The sequence below is a fragment of the Ranitomeya variabilis genome, chromosome 2 (genome assembly GCF_051348905.1).
Source record: "Ranitomeya variabilis isolate aRanVar5 chromosome 2, aRanVar5.hap1, whole genome shotgun sequence".
In the NCBI taxonomy this organism is placed as follows: Eukaryota; Metazoa; Chordata; class Amphibia; order Anura; family Dendrobatidae; genus Ranitomeya; species Ranitomeya variabilis.
The window spans coordinates 425,057,872-425,082,956 of NC_135233.1; the positions used below are offsets into that span (position 1 = coordinate 425,057,872).

Here is a 25,085-nt window from a genome sequence, read left to right on the forward strand (position 1 = left end):
CAGAGCTCAGGCACTGACTTTTTATGTAGGACGAGGCTGATAACCAGAGCTCAGGCGTTGACTTCTTTTATGTAGGGGGAGGCTGATAACCACAGCTCAGGCACTGACTTCCTTTATGTAGGACGAGGCTGATAACCAGAGCTCAGGCACTGACTTTTTATGTAGGAGGAGGCTGATAACCAGAGCTCAGGTGCTGACTTCTTTTATGTATGGGGAGGCTGATAACCAAAGCTCATCCACTGACTTCTTTTATGTAGAAAGAGGCTGATAACCAGAGCTCAGGTGCTGACTTCTTTTATGTATGGGGAGGCTGATAACCAAAGCTCATCCACTGACTTCTTTTATGTAGAAAGAGGCTGATAACCAGAGCTTAGGTGCTGACTTCTTTTATGTATGGGGAGGCTGATAACCAAAGCTCATCCACTGACTTCTTTTATGTAGAAAGAGGCTGATAACCAGAGCTCAGGTGCTGACTACTTTTATGTAGGGGGAGGCTGTTAACCAGAGCTCAGGCGCTGACTTATTTTATGTAGGGGGAGGCTGTTAACCAGAGCTCAGGCACTGACTTCTTTTATGTAAGGGGAGGCTGATAACCAGAGCTCATCCGCTGACTTCTTTTATGTTGGGGAAGGCTGATAACCAGAGCTCAGGCACCGACTTCTTTTATGTAGGGTAAGACTGATAACCAGAGCTCACGGGCTGATTTTTATTTAGGGGAGGCTGATAACCAGAGCTCAGGCATTGGATGCTACAATATAGGAGAAGCAGATAACAGAGCTCAGGCGCAGACGTCTTTTATGTAGGGGGAGGCTGATAACCAGAGCTCGGGCGCTGACTTCTTTTATGTAGGGGGAGGCTGATAACCACAGCTCAGGCACTGACTTCTTTTATGTAGGAGGAAGCTGATTACCAGAGCTCAGCCACTGGCTACTATAATGTTGGACGAAGCTGACATTCGAATCCCAGGGGCAGACTACTATAATGTAGGACGAGGCTGATAACCAGAGCTCATCCACTGACTTCTTTTATGTAGAACGAGGCTGATAACCAGAGCTCATCCGCTGACTTCTTTTATGTAGGACGAGGCTGATAACCAGAGCTCAGGCACTGACTTCTTTTATGTAAGGGGAGGCTGATAACCAGAGCTCATCCACTGACTTCTTTTATGTAGGGGGACGCTGATAACCAGAGCTCAGGTGCTGACTTTTTATGTAGGGGAAGGCTGATAACCAGAGCTCATCCGCTGACTTTATGTAGGACGACGCTGATAATCAGAGCTCAGGCACTGACTTCTTTTATGGAGGGGGAGGCTGATAACCAGAGCTCAGGCGCTGACTGCTTTAAAATATTTTTTTTTTCTAAATGCACATTATGTTGCCAAAAAAGAAGCAAAAATAACCCATCCTGGGCTCGTGGACAGCTTTGGGTATGGTGCTCATGATAGGAGTGGCATAATCTAAAGCCTCCGCTTCTTATAGCGTTGTGTCGGGCAATAGTTTGTCTTTTTGAGGTCATCTGTTCGGCTCCATATTGTCTTGTATTCAGAGCGTAGCTGTCACAGTGGTGTCGGAGGGGCTAGTGGAGGGGCCCGCAGACACCCATAGTTTACATGGGGCGGTTTGGGTTCTGCCGGCCTCCACACTGCCGCTCCTGTCGTGTCAATGTCGGGTGCTGGGCTGATTCCTTTTTATTTCTACTTCATATTTATTTCATTTTTTTTTTTTTTTTTTTTTTTTGCATGGTGATTCCAGTCTCTCTAATTTTGTGTCTGTTGGGTGTCGTGTCCCCCCAGAGCCTCTCACAGTTCTGTGTACATGCGTGCGTGACATGTCGATCGTCCTCCCTTCCCCGGTCCTGGGCGTCCTGTGCATGTGTGTAGGGCTGGGCCCCGGTGCCCGGCCGCGTCCGTCTCTCTCTCTGTGATTTGATGTATTGCGTTGTGTAACTTTGTGCTTCTCCTTGTTTTCTCTGGTTTGTTTTGTTTTCTAGATCCCTTCCTGCCATTTGTCCATCATTGTGCCTCTAAAGCATGTCGGTGTGGCGTTCAAGTACATCGTCCAAATCCTTGTTTCTTCAGCTTCTTTGATGCTTGAACTCTCACCTCTGAACTTGTGTTTTTGACTTTTTGTTTTTTTGATGCTAATATGTTGTATTTTTACCATGTTGTTGTTTTTTGTTTTGTTTGTTTTTGTTTTGTTTTTTCCTTTATTTTCTTGCGTGTTGCCAAATCGGCTTTGCTACAAAGACTGCGAAGAGGGACACAATATTTAAATCTCGCATTTGATTATTAAAAAAAAAAAAAAAAATTATATAAATCTATTTTTCTAGAAATTGATAAAGTAACCACTTAATTTTTTGGATGCTACTTTGTACCTGATCTTTTCGGCGGGCCTAGCTGGCACACCTTGTTTAATATTTGTCCTCTTTTCGTTGTGTTTCTACCAATCAGGTTCAGCCTGTCTCCTCTCTGCCGGAGCTATTGGGGGGGTCTTTTATTTTTTACCTACGTAATTGGAATCTGAAAGGCAGTCCCATTGTGCTGCCTGCGAGTGGCTTCTCTGTGCATTGTAGTCCTTTATATTCCCCCTTCCCGAATCGTGGGTGCAGCTCGGCCGATGTCCCATGACCTTCCCGGTGGGATGCCGCATCTTATTTTTATGAAGCCGTCTCTTCAGCAGAATGTGACTGTGTTTTTTTTTTCTTATTTTTTTCTGTTTTTTGTTTTTTCATTCAATGGATTGTGCCAAAAATTCTCTTTATATATCTATATATGTTTCTGCCTTGTCCTCTGTCTGTTTTTCACCATGGCTCAGCCATTTCAATACCCCCGAGGGGCTCGCTGAGCCGAGTTATTTCTGTGTTTTTAGAGGTAAAAGTGCAAAGCAGGGCGGTAAAAATTTCATTATTATTTTTATTTTTTTTTTTTTAAGCATAAATTGGTTTAGCCGCGTCCTTTTGTTTTAACTTTGTGTTTCCTTTTGATGTCTGAGATGTGCAGCACAAGGTATCGGCGGCGTGTTCAGGCTGCGCCGCGGCCTCTTTCCCCTAACTTGCAGGGTAACCGCTCGGTTTTATGACTGCGCGGCATTTTGTGGTTGGCACTGTAAACGCGACATAACTGGGCATCGACACAGGGCAGAGCGGCTCGTTCAATGAGAAATCCTCTGGTGCGAAGAATTAGAAAATATATTATATATATATATATATATATATATATATATATATATATATATATATATATTTTTTATTTTATTTTTTTATTTTTATTTTTTTCAGGGCTCAAAAATTCACCCTGAATTGTCTTCAGCCCGTTTTTTTTTTTTTTTTTTTTTCTTGGAAGGAGAATGATAATGGCCTCCTTCGTTAACGTGTCTGCGTTTCTACAGGGGTGAGCTCTAATGCTCATCGGAAGTCCCATAACTTTTATTTTTTTTTCCTAACTACTAAGCCTTGTATAAAGTAAGGGGAAAAAACCCTGAGCATTTTTATCCCGGAACAGCGCCACTCTTGTGTACTGGCCATCTCTGGTATTGCAGTCTTGTACCACAATACCATGCACCGTTCATAGCCAATGTTTCTCATTCTGGACGGCCTCTCGCAAGGTTTCCTCTTGGATCGGGATGGAAATTCTGGGTAGTTCGGCCGTGCACTGCCTCCTCACCCCTGTACACCCCATTCGATGGTTACAGGCTCCGCCCATATGAAATGCATTGTGGGAATAGAGTCCTTCCCGCCTCACCGGGAGCCGGTCATTATATAACCGCTAGTGTTCCCTATGGTGCTTGTCTCGTCCACAGGGTATAACCCCCGGCCCATATATAACGGTGCGCACCCCGGGGCTTGGTCTTCAGCTCCGTGCTATGTTTTGGTTTTGTTTTTTTTCTATTTTCGAGGCAGGACACCACACACACACACACACACACACACACACACACACACACACACACACACACACACACCGGTCCAGCCTGAACACGACGCTCCGCGCAGAAGGGAGCGACTTCTTCTCTGTATCCTCACAACCTACGGCTTGACCGGGAGACGCTCCCACTACGGACACCGTAACCGAAAGGGCCAACAAATGCCAAAATCGGCTTCTTCTGACTACTTTTTTTTTTTAGACAACAAAGAGAAGGAAAAAATATATATATATATTTAAAATGTGTAAGTTCTGTGGTGACTTTCTGCATTGCCGAAGCGTCACCTCTGCCTTCCTAACCTCTGCCTGCTTTTTGTGAATAATTCTATATAAAGTTTAAAAAAAAAAAAAAAAAACAGAAAAAAAAAATCTTTTGGAGACAAACCTGTGGGCTTTTATATTGGTACAAACTGATTGTAGTTAACACTAGGATTTTGTACAGTTTTTTTGCCTTTTTCTACTAGGAGAAAAAAAAAATACAATGTAGAGTGATTTATTTCACAATGTGAAGTCAAAAAATCAGAGAATTTGCCACTATCTGACCAAGTTGTCCTTCTGTGCTGCCGTGACCGGACTCATGAGATCTCCACTCTCCCTTCCTCACAGATGCTTGTTTTTTTGTTTTTCTTAATTGTCTAATTTGTTTTTTATTTTTCTCTGATTTGCAAAGCAAAAATTTAGTTTTGTGTTATATTTTTTTTTCTCCTTTTGTTTAATAGTTTTGTGTTTTATTTTTTGTGTGAAATTGTTATTGTAAAATGTAGAAAAATGTAAAGTTTTCTTTAATGGTTTAAGAGGAGAAAGGATTAAAAAAGAGAGAAAAGGTAACCACTACTGCGTAGCCGATCGCTAAAGTTTGTGGATTAAAGAATTCTCCGAGTTTGAAGCCAGCGTGTCTGTGTTAATGATTAACCTTCTGTAACCTTTTCTTTCTATCCCGTCCCCTTCCTTCCAGCTATTTACAAACTGTTTTAATTGTGCACACACATACACAAACACAAAACCGACTAGAAGTCATTTTGTAACGTGTGGTACCTTCCTTTGTTTGTTTGCTATTAAATTGTTTGAGAAGAGCGAGTGTGGTCCGATTATTTCACCGAATACTCTGCGCCAAGCGGACACATACCTGCGTACCCCCCACCAAACAACACCCCCCCGGTCCAGCCTGAACACGACGCTCCGTGCAGAAGGGAGCGACTTCCTCTCTGTATCCTCACAACCTACGGCTTGACCCGCTCATTCATTGTGGGACCCCAAGAGACAAGGCTGTGGAGTTGGCAAGCCAAACCTCCGACTCCTCAATTTTCATGACACCGACTCTGACTCCACCAAAATGGACTCTGACTTCACAACCCTGGACAAAGATGGTAAAATTCACAGCTCACTCCATATAGTGGCAAACTGAAAAGTATGTGCCCCCCACTCACCGAATACACGGGCGATGAGTCCCGGAAATATTACTAATACTGTCTAACACTCATAAGGCTCACACACCTTAGGCTATGGATTCTTTAGAACATTCAAGGTTATTATTATTTATTTATATAGCACCATTAAATCCATGGTGCTGTACAAGAGAAGGGGTTACATCAAAATACAAATATCACTTACAGTAAACAAAACTAACAATGACCGACTGGTACAGAGGGAAGAGGACCCTGCCCTTGCGGGCTTACATTCTACAGGATAATGGGGAAAGAGACAGTAGCTCCAATGGTGTTGAGGTGGCAGTGTGGTCTTTACAGGCTGTAAGCTTCTTTGAAGAGGTGGGTTTTCAGGTTTCTTTTGAAGGATCCAAAAGTAGTGGATAACTGGATGTGTTGGGGCACTGAATTCCAGAGGATGGGTGATATTCGGGAGAAGTCTTGGAGGCGATTGGGTGAGGAGCGAATAAGCGTGGAGGAGAGGAGGTCTTAGGAGGACAGGTTCAACTGTTAAAGTTTTATGCTATAATAAAAAAAACTTACAGAAATGGCTAACTTGTAGTCTGCTTTCTGCTCCCTGAGGGTGGGTGAATATGGAATTGGTGGAACACATCAGCTGCCCTCACATGAGAACACGAGTCTATGTATACAGGCCTCATTTATAGATTTACTCAGGAGGTCAGACTTCCAGACCAGCCCCTCAGGCCAACACCATAACTGTTTTTGAGTGGACCGTGGCCACTCCCCCAATGAACACACCATTTCCGAGACTCCCTGTGTAAAAGTTCCCACAGATAGTGTCAGGCTGCAATTGACATCTCTCTTCCAAAGAGCTAGGAGGTGTCAAATCTTCCCTTTCTTCTTGGCTCCCAGCACGACCCCCTGGTGAGATTGGAGACAGAAGTCTGCTGTCTCAGGGAAATACATATTAACACCTGGGTGAGACCTGCAGCCTTCAGGACAGATGTTACATTATTACTAGTCACACAATAAACCTATTACATGTTTCACTGCACACATATATACAGTATATATATGTGCCCCCCACATCCACCTCCGGGGGCTTCTCTGTCCTCCTCTACATCCATAGACATTAATATGGAGAAAGTATGTGCCCCCCACATCCACCCCCGGGGCTTCTCTGTCCTCATCTACATCCATAAACATTAATATGGAGAAAGTATGTGCCCCCCGCATCCACCTCCCGGGGCTTCTCTGTCCTCATCTAGATCCATAGACATTAATATGGAGTAAGTATGTGCCCCCACATCCACCCTTGGGGGCTTCTCTGTCCTCATCTACATCCATAGACATTAATATGGAGAAAGTATGTGCCCCCCACATCCACCTTCGGGGGCTTATTTGTCCTCCTCTACATCCATAGACATTAATATGGAGAAAAGTATGTGCCCCCCACATCCACCTTCGGGGGCTTCTCTGTCCTCATCTACATCCATAGACATTAATATGGAGTGCCGCAAGGCACTACAAGCATAAAGTAGGAGCGTTAATAGTTCCCGTCACTCCCCCCCAACCCTACTGGATGTCTGTACAGCCCCATTCACTATCATTGGTGGTAGCGGACGGTGCAATCTCACATCGTATGGTCACAAGTCGCCCCCTCCATTGGCGCTGATGATGGCAGCACAGTCTTGGGATGACAGATGTATAATAATGCACTGATTGGAAGTCGTAGACTGGTATCATATCCAGGGTGATGAAAGAAGAGGTGGTGCTGGGCTCGGTGGGTGATAGAGCAGCCTGGGGGACGTAACTGGCCACTTGTTGCCGTGTCCTCTTGTCCTGTACTGTGCTGCTGCATGACAGCCACATGACGATGCACATTCAGGTTATTACATCCTGGGTCGGCCGCGACTTTCTAGTTTTAAGGTTGAAAGTAGACAGAAGTCCAACCTGTAACTTAACCTTTGCCTTCTTAGCTGCCCCTTGGATAATCACCAGGTACTGGCACACCGCAGGGTTTGCCACATTGAATGATGGCCTCTTGCACTTATAGGAGATTTTTTCTGATTTTCCTAACTCCATGTTTTTTACAGCGGGCATCCTGGTGTAGGGTTTGGGTGGACACCTGTGTTGCTGGTGGGGTATTTTGCTACTCTCCCTGGCTTGTATTTTTCACTCCTTAGTAACGTCGATCACAAGGACGACATTACTTCATCTAATTGACTCCACAGTAGTCCTGCATGCAGAAATATGTCGCAGGCTGTTACGGAGGCTCGTTAATAGCCTGGGAAGCAGTCCGTATGGGCACGGTAGGCTTAGCCCAGGACATTCCTGTTGCTCCAGTTGATCATTTGTCTGTCTTGGGGATATTTTTACACGACTTGTTCTCTCTTTGGGCTGGGTAGGGCTATGCAGAATTACGCCCGCTCCCGTACGGCTGGTGCTGGTGGGATACCATAAGGCCTTTTAATTTTGGATCTTGCTGCATGTTTCTGTTAATGGGTGGAGGGTGAGATTCTGGTGCGAGCTCCCTCTCTGACCTTGAGTCACTAGTACTGGCATTCCTTTGAAGAGACGAGTCTGAGATTGGCAGGGACAGCTGTGCCCGGCAATGGGGGCAGGGGCTAAATCTGGGAGTCTCGCACAACCCAGGCGTATGCACTTTCCCTGACACGCTGGGTACCTCTATGTTATCTTATCGCAGTTCTTATGCTTGTTCAGTTGCGAGTCAGGATCACGAGCTCCCTTCGGGAAATCTATATCTCCTGGTTAGGTTTAACACCTGCCCATTCGCCTCGATACCTCCGGAAGCTCAAATTCCTGGGAAACTATGGATGGCTGCTTTCTGTAGCCTCAGCCTTCATCTGGATTCTACGTGGCAGCTTGTTGGATTTGGGTACTTAGGATTTTATGAACCTTCTGGGCGTGGAAATGGGTCAGGACCAAACCAAACAGCAGATCCAAAAAGGACTTCAGCTTTACCAGTCCAACCAGACGGAGAAGGCTTTACAGGTTTGGACTAAGGTTTTGGAGAAGACCACCGATGCCACCGGCAGGTTTCGGGTCCTTGGATGCCTGATAACGGCTCATTCGGAGATGGGAAGATATAAGGACATGTTGAAGGTAATTTAAAGAATTTGGGGGGGGGGGGGGGGGGGGAGTGTGACCATGAATGATGATCTTGAATGTGTATATCTCCCAGGGACCAAGACTTGCTCATTCAGGGAAATGGTGAGGGGCTAGTATTGGGTGTGTCGGAAGACGCTATCGTTGGAATCACACCTTGGGTGATAGAGTTTGGACTCTCTTCCACAACCATTATCACTGTGGGTGGACAAAACAGTAAATTATTGTTTGGGCGGCCAACAGTACAGAGCTGATAGAGATAAAGGCTTCCTTTATATAGGTGGGCCACAAAATGGCATTGGTGTCGGTCCATGCCACCATGCAATCTTCATACCAAGACGATCAGGGCTGGTTGGGAAGTGAAGTGTATGGGGGTCCATGGCGCGGGTTTACATCATTTAGAGAGAAGCACCTGGTTTTGTGGTCTGTTGAGCGCAATGCTAGTAAGGGTACGTCCACGACTTCTGATTCAAAACGCGTTAAATAAATGCTACAGAGAAAGACCCTATGGCCAGCAGTGTAGAAACCGCATCTGAACGCGTTCAGTCCTTTCAGCTTCTTTTAATGGCTCCACAATTGCGAAGAGACTAAAAGGAGTGATCTGACCGTTCTGCAGGCGGTTTTATAAAATAAAAGCAAAAAATCCGGCGTTAACGACGGTGCGAGAAAAAGTACCCAAAAGACACTTCAGGTAAGACCCTGCAGGTACATTCATGTCTAAAAGACGTCGTGTGCACATACCCTTAGAGTGCAACCAAAATAACTTCCCCTGTGAGTTGGAGAAAGAAGACATCTCGCCCCCGGTATGCTGCCGCCGGAATTTGTGTTATGCAAGAAAGTTCTTAAAGTGACGACATCACTTTATGGCTGTTGCAAAACATCAACCCCTAGTGTGCCCTGAACGCGGCCTGCTGGGAGTTGTAGTTTGGAAACAGCTGGAGAGCCACAGATCACTTCTGTAGACAGCAGACATTTGTGTGCTGCGTACCCGTTACCAGTAATTATTTGGAATATTGCTGTATTCATCAGGATTGATTCTCGCAGCTTTGAGCCTGACACTTTTTTCATATTTTGGACCTCCATGTTTCTCCTGGGGCCCCTGGAAAGCTCATCTGTCACTGGCCAGGTCTCTATAACATATGATAAGTGTCAGGATGGAGTGGGATTGGCCATGGGACCCCCTCATCTAAAGGACGGGGTCTCGGGCTCTGCTCCCTGGAGACATATCGCTCTCATTTAATGTTTCCTTGACTCCCATTGATTTCCATCCCACCCTATATATACTCTGACGGCCAGGCCTCCACCGATTCCACATTTCTGACAAGTCTGAATGATACACACAGCATAAAAAGGGCAGAAAACCACATGAATTCACCTCCGCAGCGCTGCACTAAAACCAGGCATTAATGAAAATACCTAAAATACATAGGGAATTGTTATATGAGCAATTCTGTAATATTTTATATAAGGAGATGATTGATCCGGCCAGGTTCATTTCTGGGAAGACCATGACGCTTGTATAACAGGACGGTCCTCCGCTGTGGGGGTGTATATACTTGTACAGATGTTCCCAGCACTGTGTTTTAATAGCTGCCGGTAACATCTTTATTACCTACACACATTATCACAGCTGGAGACATTGAGGTCTGGATGTAAGAACTGAGCCATGATTGCTCATCCCCGATCACTGGGTGTATAAACATGGCGGTGATCATCAAACACTTCAGCTAATTGGATCGTTAATGCCGGCATGGAAATCATAAACGGGGGAAGCAGTTTCATAGCGTGGAAGAAGTGGCACAGGGGATTAGTTCTGGGGACCAAAATAAAAAGTAAAACATAACTGTAACTTATGGCTTCATTATTGAACTGGGGGAAGAGACAGGGAGGGCTACTGGTACATGAATTAGGGGGCACACAATTCTCGCCTTACCAAGTCACTGGGGGAAGGCACACGGAGGGCTACTGGTACATGAATTAGGGGGCACACAATACTCGCGTTACCCAGTCACTGGGGGAAGGGACACAGGGAGGGCTACAGGTACATGAATTGAGGGGCACACAATACTCGCCTTAACAAGTCACTGGGGGAAGGGACACAGGGAGGGCTACTGGTACACGAATTATGGGGCACAATACTCACCAAGTCACAGAAGGCATGGACACAGGGAGGGCTACTGGTACATGAGTTAGGGGGCACTCTACTCACCGTACCAAGTCACTGGAGGAAGGGACATGAAGGGCTCCTGGTACGTGAATTAGGGGGCACACAATACTCACCAAGACACTGGGGGAAGTGTCACAGGGAGGGCTACTGGTACATGAATTAGGGGCACAAAATACTTGCCTTACCAAGTCACTGGGGGAAGGGACACAGGTCTGGCTACTGGTGCATGAATTAGGGGGCACACAATACTCACCAAGTCACTGGGGGCAGGGACACAGGGAGGGCTACTGGTACATGAATAGGGGGCACACAATACTCGCTTTACCAAGTCACTGGGGGAAGAGTCACACGGTGGGCTACTGGTACTTGTATAAGGGAGCACGCAATACTCACCAAGTCACTGGGGGAAGGGACATGAAGGGATCCTGGTACATGAATTAAGGGGCACACAATACTCAACTTACCAAGTCACAGGGAGGGCTACTGGTACATGAGTTAGGGGACACACAATACTCGCCTTACCAAGTCACTGTAGGAAGGGACATGAAGGGCTCCTGGAACATTAATTAGGGGGTACACAATACTCACCTTACCAAGTCACTGGGGGAAGGGACACGGAGGGCTACTGGTACATGAATTAGGGGCACACAATACTCACCTTACAAAGTCACTGGGGGAAGTGACACAGGGAGGGCTACTGGTGCATGAATTAGGTGGCACACAATACTCTCCTTACCAAGTCACTGGGGGAAGGGACACAAGAAAGGCTACTGGTACATGAATTGGGCACACAATACTCGCCTTACCTAGTCACTGGGGGAAGGGGCACAGGGAGGGCTACTGGTACATGAATTAGGGGCACACAATGCTCGCCTTACCAAGTCACTGGGGGGAAGGGACACAGGTCGGGCTCCTGGTACATGAATTAGGGGGCACACAATACTCACCTTGCCAAGTCACTGGGGGCAGGGACACAGGGAGGGCTACTGGTACATGAATTAGGAGGCACACAATACTTGCCTTACCAAGTCACTGGGGGTGGGACACAGGGAGGGCTACTGGTACATGAATAAAGGGGCACACAATACTCGCCTTACCAAGTCATTGGGGAAGGGACACAGGGAGGGCTCCTGGTACATGAATAGGGGGCACACAATACTCGCCGTACCAAGTCACTGGGAGAAGGGACACAGGTCTAGCTACTGGTGCATGAATTAGGGGGCACACAATACTCGCCTTACTAAGTGAATGGGGGAAGGGACACAGGGAGGGCAACTGGTACATGAATTAGGGGCACACAATACTCGCCTTACCAAGTCACTGGGGGAAGGGGCACAGGTCGGGCTACTGGTACATGAATTAGGGGGCACACAATACTCACCTTACCAAGTCACTGGGGGCAGGGACACGGAGGGCTACTGGTACATGAATTAGAGGGCACACAATTCTCGCCTTACCAAGTCACTGGGGGCAGGGACACAGGGAGGGCTACTGGTACATGAATAGGGGGCACGCAATACTCGCCTTACCAAGTCACTGGGGGAAGGGATACAGGGAGGGCTACTGGTACATGAATTAGGGACACCCAATACTTGCCTTATCAAGTCACTGGGGGAAGAGACACAGGGAGGTCTACTGGTACATAAATTAGGGGCACCCAATACTCGCCTTACCAAGTCACTGGACAAAGGAACACCTGGAGGGCTGCTGGTACATTAATTAGGGGCACACAATTCTCGCCTTACCAAGTCACTGGGGGAAGGGACACCTGGAGGGCTACTGGTACATGAATAGGGGGCACACAATACTCACCAAGTCAGTGGGGGAAGGAACACCTGGAGAGCTACTGGTACATGAATTAGGGGTACACAATACTCGCTTTACCAAGTCACTGGGGGAAGGGACACAGGGAGGGCTACTGGTACATGAATTAGGGGCAAAATACCCGCCTTACCAAGTCACTGGGGGAGGGGACACATGGAGGGCTTCTGGTACATGAATTAGTGGGTACACAATACTCGCCTTACAAAGTCACTGGGGGAAGGGACACAGGTCTGGCTACTGGTGAATGAATTAGGTGGCACACAATACACTCCTTACCAAGTCACTGGGGGAAGAGACACAGGGAGGGCTACTGGTACATGAATTAGGGGCACACAATGCTCGCCTTACCTACTCACTGGGGGAAGGGGCACAGGGAGGGCTACTGGTACATGAATTAGGAGGCACACAATGCTCGACTTACCAAGTCACTGGGGGGAAGGGACATGGAGAGCTACTGGTACATGAATAAGTGGGCATACAATACTCGCCTTGCCATGTCACTGTGGAAGGGACAAGGAGAGCTACTGGTACATAAGGGGGCACACAATACTCGCCTTACCAAGTCACTGGGGGAAGGGGCACAGGGAGGGCTACTGGTACATGAATTAGGGGGCACACAATACTCCCCTTACCAAGTCACTAGGGGAAGGGACACGGAGGGCTACTAGTCCATGAATTAGGGGGCACACAATACTCACCAAGTCACTAGGGAAAGACACACGGAGGGCTACTAGTACATGAATTAGGGGGCACACAATACTCACCAAGTCACTGGGGGAAGTGTCACAGGGAGGGCTACTGGTACATGAATTAGGGGAAGACCACTCTCCTTACCAAGTTACTGGGGAAAGGGACACAGGGAGGACTACTGGTACTTGCATTAGGGGGCATGCAATACTTGCCTTAACAAGTCACTGGGGGAAGGGACATAGGTCGGGCTACTGGTACATGAATTAGGGGGCACACAATACTCGCCTTACCAAGTCACTGGGGGAAGTGTCAGGGAGGGCTACTGGTACATGAATTAGGGGGCACGCAATACTCGCCTTGCCAAGTCACTGGGGAAATGGACACAGGTCGGGCTACTGGTACATGAATTAGGGGGCACACAATACTCGCCTTACCAAGTCACTGGGGAAAGGGACACAAATTGGGCTACTGGTACATGAATTAGGGGACACACAATACTCGCCTTACCATGTCACTGAGGGAAAGGGACACATGTCGGGCTACTGGTATATGAATTAGGGGGCACACTATACTCGCCTTACCAAGTCACAGGGGGAAGGGATACAAGGAGGGCTACTGGTACATGAATTAGGTGGCACACAATACTCGCCTTACCAAGTCACTGGGGGAAGGGACACGGAAGGCTACTGGTACATGAATTAGGTGGCACACAATACTCGCCTTACCAAGTCACTCGGGAAGGGACAGGGTTACTGGCAGGGGTGTAACTACAACAGGTGCGGGGGTTGCAATCGCACCTGGGCCCTGGAGCCTAGGGGGCCCTAAAAGTCCATTTGGCCTATAGAAAAAGACTTGTTATTAAAGATTTAAAATATTTGGGGGCCCCGTTGGAGCTTTCGCATCGGGGCCCATAAGTTTCAAGTTACGCCACTGGCTACTGGTACATCAATAAGGGGTACGCAATACTCGTCTTACCAAGTCACTGGGGAAGGGACACAGGTTGGGCTACTGGTACATGAATTAGGGGGCTCCCAATACTCGCCTTACCAAGTCACTGGGGGAAGGGACATGGAGGGCTACTGGTACATGAATAGGGGGAACACAATACTCACCAAGTCACTGGGGGCAGGGACACAGGGAGGACTACTGGTACATGAATAAGTGGGCACACAATACTGGCCTTGCCAAGTCACTGGGGGAAGGGACACAGGGAGGGCTACTGGTACATGAATTAGGGGGCACACAATTCTCACCAAGTCACTGGGGGAAGGGGCACAGGGAAAGCTACTGGTACATGAATTAGGGGGCACACAATACTCACCTTACCAAGTCACTGGGGTAAGGGACACAGGGAGAGCTACTGGTACATGAATAAGGGGGCACACAATACCTTACCAAGTCACTAGGGGAAGGGACACGGGGGGCTACTAGTACATGAATTAGGGGGCACACAATATTCAACCTTACCAAGTCACTGGGGAAGGGACATCGGGAGGGCTACTGGCACATGAATTAGGGGGCACACAATACTCGCCTTACCAAGTCGCTGGGGGAAGTGGTGCAAGCAATAAGAAAAGGGTATGAGCGCAGAATAATAGTTTATTCCTCAAACAGTTTGTACCAATCTTGTTATTGGGCCCTAAACGAGCCTCTTGTTATTTTACTGATTGGTGCTCATTGTGGCAGACGTCTGACCATATGAGCCCAAATTAAATGTTACTTTATTCTTTCTATAAAACGTGGTCCTTTGCGATGATGGTAATCATGTAAAATTCCCTGTGATAAAACCTATGTGGGGGATGTGACAAGTCTCCTAGCATGTCATCCTAGATAGAAGGGTACCTACAGCGATGGGGGCCATTATATGGGCAGAGCTCAGCTGTAAAATGATTTCACTTCGCAATCAATATTTTTATTGTTCAGATAAATCTGAAATCAAGCACTTTGCAGACAGTCTCAATTAAACATTTATTTGATAATTTTGTCCAAAGTTCCTATGCCAAAATATGTCTGCATAGCAACAGACAACAAACAAACCCTGTGTAGTCTGATCACCCTGTGTAGTCTATCACCCTGTGTAGACTATCAACATCTGATAACACTGGTCAACAGCATTTTTGGTGCCAAAGATATTTCATCGAATTTAGGGTATTTTTGGGGTGCTGATTCTGAATATGTCATCAGTTTTGCCAGATTGGCTCAAGTTTTTGAGATTTTTGGTATCTTATTTATAGCACTTGTTGGTAAATGCGACGCATCATCTCATTAATTTCTTTGGATTAGTACTTGAACTGAGCAGTTCTCAATATAGTTTTGTGTTAATTAGTGTTCTAAAAGTTTGTTCATAGCTTGATTTTTGCACTAACTTTATGTTGTTGTCTGTTTTCCAGTGAAAAGCATGAACTCATCAAGAAGAAGTTGTCTTAACGATCCAGACTCATTCTGTTACATTTGTGGTGAATACACACTGCCAAAACATAGAAGAAACATAACAGACTTCGTAAAAAAAAGTGTATTTTGCCTATTTTGGGGTTATGCTTGGGGATCAAGACAAGTTTTGGGCACCACACATAGTGTGCAAAGCATGTATCGAATTATTACGAAAATGGAGCAAAGGACAAAGAAAAAGCTTCAAATTTGGTGTTCCAATGGTGTGGAGAGAGCCAAAAAATCATCATGATGACTGTTATTTATGGTAAACACAGGTACAGGCACATCTTCACAATGAGGGACAGGCCTTCTTGCAGATTCCATGTTACTCCCATTTTCGTTTCTTATGCTTATTGAATCCTTGCACTTGCACTGCACAGAAATAACAGTCATCATGATGATTTTTTGGCTCTCTCCACACCATTGGAACACCAAATTTGAAGCTTTTTCTTTGTCCTTTGCTCCATTTTCGTAATAATTCGATACATGCTTTGCACACTATGTGTGGTGCCCAAAACTTGTCTTGGTCCCCAAGCATAACCCCAAAATAGGCAAAATACACTTTTTTTACGAAGTCTGTTATGTTTCTTCTATGTTTTGGCAGTGTGTATTCACCACAAATGTAACAGAATGAGTCTGGATCGTTAAGACAACTTCTTCTTGATGAGTTCATGCTTTTCACTGGAAAACAGACAACAACATAAAGTTAGTGCAAAAATCAAGCTATGAACAAACTTTTAGAACACTAATTAACACAAAACTATATTGAGAACTGCTCAGTTCAAGTACTAATCCAAAGAAATTAATGAGATGATGCGTCGCATTTACCAACAAGTGCTATAAATAAGATACCAAAAATCTCAAAAACTTGAGCCAATCTGGCAAAACTGATAGCATATTCAGAATCAGCACCCCAAAAATACCCCAAATTCATTAAAATATTTTGGACACCAGAAAAATTTTTTTTTTTTGTTGACCTGTGTAATCATTCTCCTATTTGCCACCTAAACTTCTGGCATAATATAATATCCGTAAGTTATGTAGACTGTGGGAACTGACTACATGGAGTTTGTTAGTAGTCTGTTACCAAAGTGACACATGGGTCTACATAAGAACTGTAGACACAAAGCGGAAGGAAGAAAAATGAAACAAGACTGTAAAGTTAATTAATTTGTTGTTTTAGTTGCACTGGAAAAATTTTATAAAAATGTGTTTGCAGGTGTGAACATTGGACTCCATGGAGATTTTTGGTTTCTGAAATGGTCAACAAGTGATCCGCGATCTTTCCTATGGCATATTTACTCACTTGCTGTTGGCCAAAGGGGGACATTAAAGTCCCACCCTAAAATGCCACTAAACTGGATGGGAAACCACCACGTTTCGGTAGGAGTTACATAAACCAGTCACTTTTCAGCAGGGTCAGCCCCAAATTTGCCGTAATTGTTTCTGAAAGATGGAGACAGTCTCAGGAAAGCGAGACAGTTGGCAACTGGTTTTCCAACGTTCTGTCCTGGGATTTTATCGCAACTTGTGCATGATCAAATGTTACCGCATAGCCATAGCCTTTACTCCTTCCCAATTTTGATTTTTGTTCTTTCCTTTTTTCTTCCACTTCTTACAAGAGCCATAACTTTCTTATTTTTCTGACTGCATAAGTTGTAGTTTTGAATGACGCCAACAACGTTTTAACATTCAATGTTCTGAAAAACAGGAAAAAATGGCAAGTGCGCTGAAATTGTGAAAAGAGATGCAATTCCGCCATGGTTTCTTATATTTTGCTGTTACAGCGTACAAAATTACTCCAAATTAGGATTCTTCAGGGCAGTACGATTACAGTGATACCAAACTCGTTTTAATTATTTTTTCATTTAAGTAGAGGAAAAAAAATACACAAATTGGTAAAAAAAAAATGTTTTGGCCGCCATTTATCACGGCCTGTAACATTCTTTTTTGTCCGTCAACTGAGCTTATTTTTTATGTGTGTGATGGTCTGATGAATTAATTGATCTGCTTTTTATGACAATTTTTGTGAAGAACGGTGTTTGAAAAAATGCAATTCTGGCTTTTTTTTTGTTATGTTTTTTACTGATTAATGTTATTTCATATTATGATAGATTGGACTTTTAAGAATGCCACAAACATGATGATTTTTTTTCTTAATGGGAGAAAAGTGGGGCTATTCAATCCATATATATAATTGTCTAAGGGTCACTTCCGTCTGTCTGTCGGCAACTTCCGTCACGGATATTCATTCGCTGATTGGTCTCGCCAGCTGCCTGTCATGGCTGCCGCGACCAATCAGCGACGGGCACAGTCCGATTAGTCCCTCCCTACTCCCCTGCAGTCACTGCCCGGCACCCGCTCCATACTCCCCGCAGTCACGGCTCACACAGGGTTAATGCCAGCGGCAACGGACCGCGTTATGCCGCAGGTAACTCACTCCGTTACCGCCGCTATTAACCCTATGTGACCAAGTTTTTACTATTGAGGCTGCCTATGCAGCCTCAATAGTAAAAACATCTAATGTTAAAAATAATAAAAAAAAAAATAAAAAAAATCATTATATACTCACCTTCCGCCGCCTTTCCGACGCTCCGGTGACCGGTTCATGCAAGCGGCAGGTTCCGGTGCTAAGGTTGGTGTGCAACAAGGACCTGCCATGATGTCACGGTCATGTGACCGCGACGTCATCACAGGCCCTGCGCGCCTGCGCGAGAAGGACCTGCCATGACATCACAGTCATGTGACTGCGACGTAATCGCAGGCCCTGCGTGCCTGTGCCAGAAGGACCTGCCGTTATGTCACGGTCATGTGACCGCGACGTCATCACACCCTCGGACCGGAAGCTGCCGCCTGAACCGAACACAGGCGACAGAACTACAAGGGGCCCCTCGGAAGGTGACTATATGTTTATTTTTTATTTTTTAACCTGTGACATACGTGGCTGGGCAATATACTACGTGGCTGGGCAATATACTACATGGCTCTGTGCTGTATACTACGTCGCTGTGCAATATACTACGTGGCTCTGCTGTATACCACGTCACTGGGCAATATACTACGTTACTGGGCAATATACTACGTAACTGGGCAATATACTACGTGGCTGGGCAATATACTACGTCACTGGGCAATATACTACGTAACTGGGCAATATACTACATAGGCTGGGCAATATACTACGTGGCTCTGTGCTGTATACTACGTCGCTGTGCAATATACTACGTAACTGGGCAACATGCTACGTAACTGGGCAATATACTACGTGGCTGGGCAATATACTACATCGCTGGGCAATATACTACGTGGCTCTGTGCTGTATACTACGTAACTGTGCAATATACTACGTGGCTCTGTGCTGTATACTACGTCACTGGGCAATATACTACGTAACTGGGCAATATACTATGTGGCTGTGCAATATACTACGTCACTGGGCAATATACTACGTCACTGGGCAATATACTACGTCACTGGGCAATATACTACGTCACTGGGCAATATACTACGTGGACATGCATATTCTAAAGCTTTTTTTTTTTTATTTTTTACTTTATATTTTAGTCCCCAAAGGAAACTTGCGATCGTCCGATTGCTTATACTATACGTTATAATACCACAGTATTGAAGTATATAGTGAAAATATTGCTCTTCTATCGAGCTCAGCAAGTAGCCGGGGGTCTTCAGTACTCCCCCTGCTGTCAATAACCATCATAGCCCCACGATCGCCTTCAAAGAGATTGACAGCAGTGTTTATATGATTGACAGCAGTGTTTATATGGTTGACAGCCCCAGCCTGGATATATAGCCGATATTTGCCCCGTGTGGAGATTTCTCCGCTCCTGAGCCCTCTCCACACACAATCACGTACATGTGTGTGATATTGCTCTAAGGGATTAAAGTGAGCCGTCCCCTCGCTTAGTAACAGAGCGGCCATCTTGTTGATGACGATTAGTAATGGCGTCCTCTCTGTTATTGCTCCAATGGCAAAAATGGAGATATTTTTTCACTTATAAGACACCCCTTCCCCAAATTCAGGCTGAATGCCGTACTGTCAAATAAAATCGCACCAGGTCACGAATATAAAGAATAAGTTTGGGTAGGTTTTGTTGTTGAGGTGGCCATGTTGTGATCATGGGCTGATGAGTGTGGGTGACGTAATTAATAGCAATTAGCTAATGTCGCCTTCTATTGACTGAGTGAAGAAAGTGCTAGTTTTATTGTTTCACTGCTATTACCGCCCTCTGTGACCGGTCAGTGCTAATTATCACATCACCTAATGTGTTAATGAAGCCACAAGTAGGCCTCATTTATGAAACCAAGCTCAGGTAAATAGACAGCAACCAATCAGAGCTCAGCTTTCAATTTGTAAACAACCCTGGAAAAATGTAAGCTGCATTGTGAATGCTTGCTATGGGCAGCATGTTGAATTTTCCTTTGATCAGTGAGGCCTAGTCGTGTGGCATCAGGTGGTGGCACTATGGAGTGAGAATACCAGACAGCCATGTTTTATGTGGAGATGCAGCTTTGTCACCCACTGATGGGAACTGTAACGTGAAGTTTCTTGTTCCTAATAAATTTGTATCATATTCCGTCCTCTATTACGAGCGATTTATCACAATAGTGTCCAATGTGGCAGAGGTGTTGAGGTCCGGGTGCGACTGCTCCCTCTGTTCTTTACACAGCCCCGGTCTTCATCACCTCTCATCATGGCCGTCGGCTTTAATACCAGTGATTTATTGCCCTGGAATGATACTTCACATTTGATTCCAGGTGGGCATCTTGCCATATCCACACTCATTGGTATATACTGTACAGTACATTCCCTTCTAAAGCTCCCGACTTCCCACACATTGGTTTGGCCGTACTACGTACATGGTGGGATACGGGCCCCGGGCCCCTGTGCGCTTATAGGATCTGTCTGGTGTATAGAAACCATTCTACAAGAAAAGGAAATGTTAGTAAATAGGAGGGGTCCCACATTACAACCCCCATCCATGATTCAGAGCGGCCATGCTGTGGAGGACCCTGGACTATCCTGCAATTCTGTGAATGACACAACATGCAGGGCCCCCCACATTCGTGTCATTTTTCACCTGTGGGGGCCCTGTAAGGGGGGGGGGGGACCACTTGCTGACAAGTTTTCTGACCACATTGCAGCTTAGTTACGGCTAAGGCTATGTGCACACTTTGCTGTGTGCTCTGCGGGTTCTCCCACAGCGGATTTGATAAATCTGCAGGGCAAAACCGCTGCGGTTATCCCTGCAGATTTATCGCGGTTTGTCTTCCAGTTTCCGCTGCGGGTTTTACTCCTATACTATTGATGCTGCATATGCAGCAATATGCAGCATCAATAGTAATGTTAAAAATAATAAAAAATGGTTTATACTCACCCTCTGACGTCCGATCTCCTCGGCACTGCACGCGGCGATCCGGTTCCAAAGATGCTGTGCGAGAAGGACCTTCGTGACGTCACGGTCATGTGACCGCGGCGTCATCACGGTCATGTGACCGCGACGTCACCGCAGGTCCTGCTCGCACAGCAACCCTGAGACCGGACGGCCGCGGGCAGCGCTGAGAGGTGAGTATAACATCATTTTTTATTTTAATTCTTTTTTTTTTTACACTAATATGGTTCCCAGGGCCTGGAGGAGAGTCTCCTCTCCTCCACCCCGGGTACCATCTGCACATTATCCGCTTACTTCCCGCATCGTGGGCACAGCCCCATGCGGGAAGTTAGCTGTTCAATGCATTCCTATGGGTGCAGAATCGCAGCGATTTTGCACAAAGAAGTGACATGCTGCGGAATGTAAACCGCTGCGTTTCTGCGCGGTTTTTCCCGCAGCATGTGCACAGCGGATTGCTGTTTCCATAGGGTTTACATGTAAATGTAAACGCAATGGAAACTGCTGCAGACCCGCAGCTGCAGAAACGCTGCGGATCCGCGGTAAAACCCGCAAAGTGTGAACATGGCCTAACAGTCAATTATGTCTGTGCACTTAGCGTACAGTACACTGTATGTTGGGGGCATTCCTGTGGCCACCATTCACCAGTGTGTCCTCTGACTGGGCAGTATATGTTTGCATACCGTATGCAGGGCCGGTTTTAGACAAAGTAGGGTCCTAGGCAAAAATTTTAAGTGGGGCCCCAAATGCTAACATTGTAAAATCACGCAAACATTTAGGTTACATTACATGAGCAGGATTCGGATACAGTTGGTGGAGGGGACTGGAGCCAGTGCTCACACTGTGGCCCCCATATGTAGGGGCCTTATATCGGCCAACAGGTCTGCCACTATTAGCCGTATGCAGGGACGTTGCTAGGGTCAGAAAGGATTGGGGGCCCAAGCCCCAAGACAAAGAGTTGCCCCCAACCCCCTCTTAATTTTTTTCTGACACCACAGATAATACAGTGATAACTCTCTGAGTACAGATAATTTAGTATATATCACATGCAGTCCTATGTAACACCACAGATAGACATAGCGTTTCAGAGTAAGACTAAGTTCACATGCAGCATTTTTTCAGTAGCCAAACCTTTTCTATTAGTAGTAAAAACGTTGCGTTCAAAACACCTGTTTTTCAGCTTGCTTTGTGATGTTCACACTTTTTTCAGCTTTTTTTTGGAGTGAGGATGTTTGCTTTGTCTACAGTATGTTTAAGACCACATTCATACGACCAGTGTTTGGTCAGTATTTCACATCAGTATGTGTAAGCCAAAACCAGGAGGGTGAGAAATACAGAGTGGTGATGTGTTTCTCAGGCTATGTGCACTTTTCCATGCGTTGTACAGCACCATGTAAATGTATGGAAAACAAAATCCGCCGTACACATGCTGCGGAAAATACCACGTAGAATCGCTGTCAATTCTTTGTGCAGATTCCGCAGCGTTTTACACCTGCTCCATAATAGGAATCCGCAGGTGTAAAAACGCTGTTGAAAACCGCACAAAAAAACGCGGTAATTCCGCCGTAAATCCGCCCTGTGTTTTACCTGCAGATTTTTAGGAATCTGCGTGGACAAATCCACAGCAAATTCCGCAACGTGTGCGCTTAGCCTCATTGTTCCACTGCTGTTTCTGCATTACAAATACTGACCTAATAGTTTAATTCGCCAAAACCACTTAAAAAATTACAGTGAAAAATGCCGTTGCAATATCTGCAGCTTTTTTATTCTTTCATTGCTTTCTACAGGTGAGAACACACTGAAAGAGGTGACACGCTACAGATTAAAAAAGCGCTACAGTTCTGAAATCCAGTCAGAAAACAAACAAGCGCCTGCAGGAGATCTCGGAAATCTCCTATGTTTTGCTGGCACTTTGAAAAGCAGCTTTTCGCCATGTTCATATGCAGAATTTTTGCAGCTTTTTCTTCTGCAGCATTTTACAGCACAAGCAAAAACTGAGATTTTCCGAAATCTCCTGCACACCCTTTTATTTTCCCCTGACTGAATTTCACAACTGCAGCGTTTTTTAAATCTGCAGCGTGTCGCTTTCAGCAATTTTTTTCACCCGTAGAAAGCAATGAAAAAGTTTAAAAAATGCTACAAATGTTGCAACGTTGTTTTTCGCTGCGTTTTTTTGTGAATAACACTAACTTTATTAAACATGTACTGTAGACAAAATGCATACGGTAAAAAACGAACAGCAAAAGCTCTAAGGGTATGTGCCCAAAATCAGTAAACACTGCGTGTCGGCTGCTGTGTACTTGTGCAGCGTCCAACCTGCAGCGGCCACATGTTACTGTATAGTGGATGGGATTTCAAGAAATTCCATCTCGACTATACGCGCACCGACACCCGCACCTCACCCGCAGAGACGGACATGCGGCACGTCTGTCCAGGCTGCAGCATGCCAATTTATCTGGCGCAGACGCGAGTCTCCACCAGAGAAATCTCTCCCGTGCAATGTATAGGACGCAGGGATTCCGCAAAGATCAATGAACACATGCGGAATCACCTGTGTTCAAAACATGGCAGCACTTTGGACGCAGCATGATGTGCCAGATCCTCTGCACATACCCTAAAAAATGGGTGCTTTGAAAGCAGTGTTTTTACTGCCAAGAGAGCATGTTTTGGCTGCAAAAAAAAAGCACCAAAAATGCTGATTCCTATGCACACCTGTACTATATGTGTATAGTTTACCCTTATTATTTCACGTGGGAATTCATTTATTTCTATATAATAAATACCCTGATTCAGCAGACAATATTCCTGTCTTGTGTTATCCAGACAGTAGTGACAGGAGGTCGCCCTGTCAGATTACAAGCAGTGACTGTGGTCAGAGCCTATGCTGATCCCTGCTGTATGTGACTGTGAAACCTGATCCCACAGCAAACAGCACAGAGCTCTGGGACCACAGTGAGTAAATCACTGCACTGAGGGGGTCTCAAGGGGGGTTTGGGAGACACGTTCTGGGCCTACAGAGCAATGCACAGCATTATTCACTGCTGAAAACCCTCTGGGCACTTCATACAGGGGTTGCAGATGCAGGGGGCCCCCTTGTAGGTGGGGGCCCCAGGCATCTGCCTGGTCTGCCTGTGCCAAACGCCGGCCCGGACCGTATGAGATGTCCACTTTTTTTTTTTTTCTTACAACGGGTCTCTATGGCACCTCAGTTCCACCTCACTTTAGAAATTGAAATCAATGAACAGATTGGTTAGATGTGTTGGACAGCTATGTCTATTTTTCCTGACCTTCCCATAGGTGGCGGGAGTCATATAGATGACTTATCCAGAAGTTAGCACTCAGGCAGTATGATGGCTCAGTGGTTATCACTGATGCTGGTGTCCTGGGTTCAACACTGAGGACAGTGAGATTCCTCCTCTCAGGTGTATTTTAGAAAGTGTAGTCAGTGATTGTAATAGGATCTACTCTGTTTTTTTTTTCTGACCTTCCCATAAATGCTGAGAGTCCTATTGATGATCTGGTGAGAAATAAACTCTCTGGCAGCACAGTGGCTCAGTGGTTACCTCCATTGCCATCCTACACTTGGGTCCTTACTTCAACTCTGACTGAGGTCAATGAGATTTCTCCTCTCAGACACATCTTAGAAAATGAAATCAGAGACCTCAAATGAAACCTGCTCTTCCTTTTCATGACCTGTCGGTGGGTACTGATAGATAAATTGATGACCTAGCCATCCGGTAAAGCTAGGGTGGCTCAGTGGTTAGCTCCTTTACCTTTCAACGCTTGGGTCCTTAGTTCAATTCTGGCTAAGGTCGGAGTAATTCAACTTCTCAGTTGTACTTTAGAAATTGCAAAAATGACCTGCTGTGGTTTTTCCTGATCTTCCCATAGGTGCTGGTAGTAATATCAATGACTTTGCCAAGGGTTATCTTCTGAGCAGCACACTGGCCCAGTGGAAAGCACTGGTGCTTTGCAGCATGGGAGTCCAGAGTTCTAATCCCACAATGGATGACATCTGCAAGGAGTTTGTATGTTCTCCCTGTGCTCAGGTGGGTGGCCACCCATGCTCCAAAGACCTACAGGTAGGGGCCAGTGATGGAAGAGCTGTGGCTAATGATGTGTCACCTGTGTGGCAT

The 25,085-nt window shown here is 45.8% G+C and overlaps 2 protein-coding genes across 37 annotated transcripts in view; both read left to right on the top strand.

The window, feature by feature from the left end:
* CELF1 (CUGBP Elav-like family member 1) overlaps window positions 1-2,363 on the top strand; it is a 36,124-nt gene extending 33,761 nt beyond the window's left edge. For 19 of the 36 annotated variants that reach the window (XM_077286710.1, XM_077286713.1, XM_077286711.1 and 16 more), the window contains one exon: window positions 1,990-2,128. The gene's annotated coding sequence lies outside the window, so the exon portion shown is untranslated. Of the gene's footprint in view, window positions 1-1,989 lie in introns of all 36 variants that reach the window. The other 17 variants (XM_077286742.1, XM_077286735.1, XM_077286726.1 and 14 more) reach the window with 3 other exon arrangements.
* A 5,542-nt stretch (window positions 2,364-7,905) lies between these two features.
* Window positions 7,906-25,085, top strand: part of RAPSN (receptor associated protein of the synapse) — a 29,108-nt gene continuing 11,928 nt past the window's right edge. Inside the window, exon 1 of the mRNA XM_077286745.1 lies at window positions 7,906-8,430. Within this exon, the coding sequence (XP_077142860.1) occupies window positions 8,218-8,430 (213 nt within the window). The 5' untranslated portion in view covers window positions 7,906-8,217. The remainder of the gene's footprint in view (window positions 8,431-25,085) is intronic.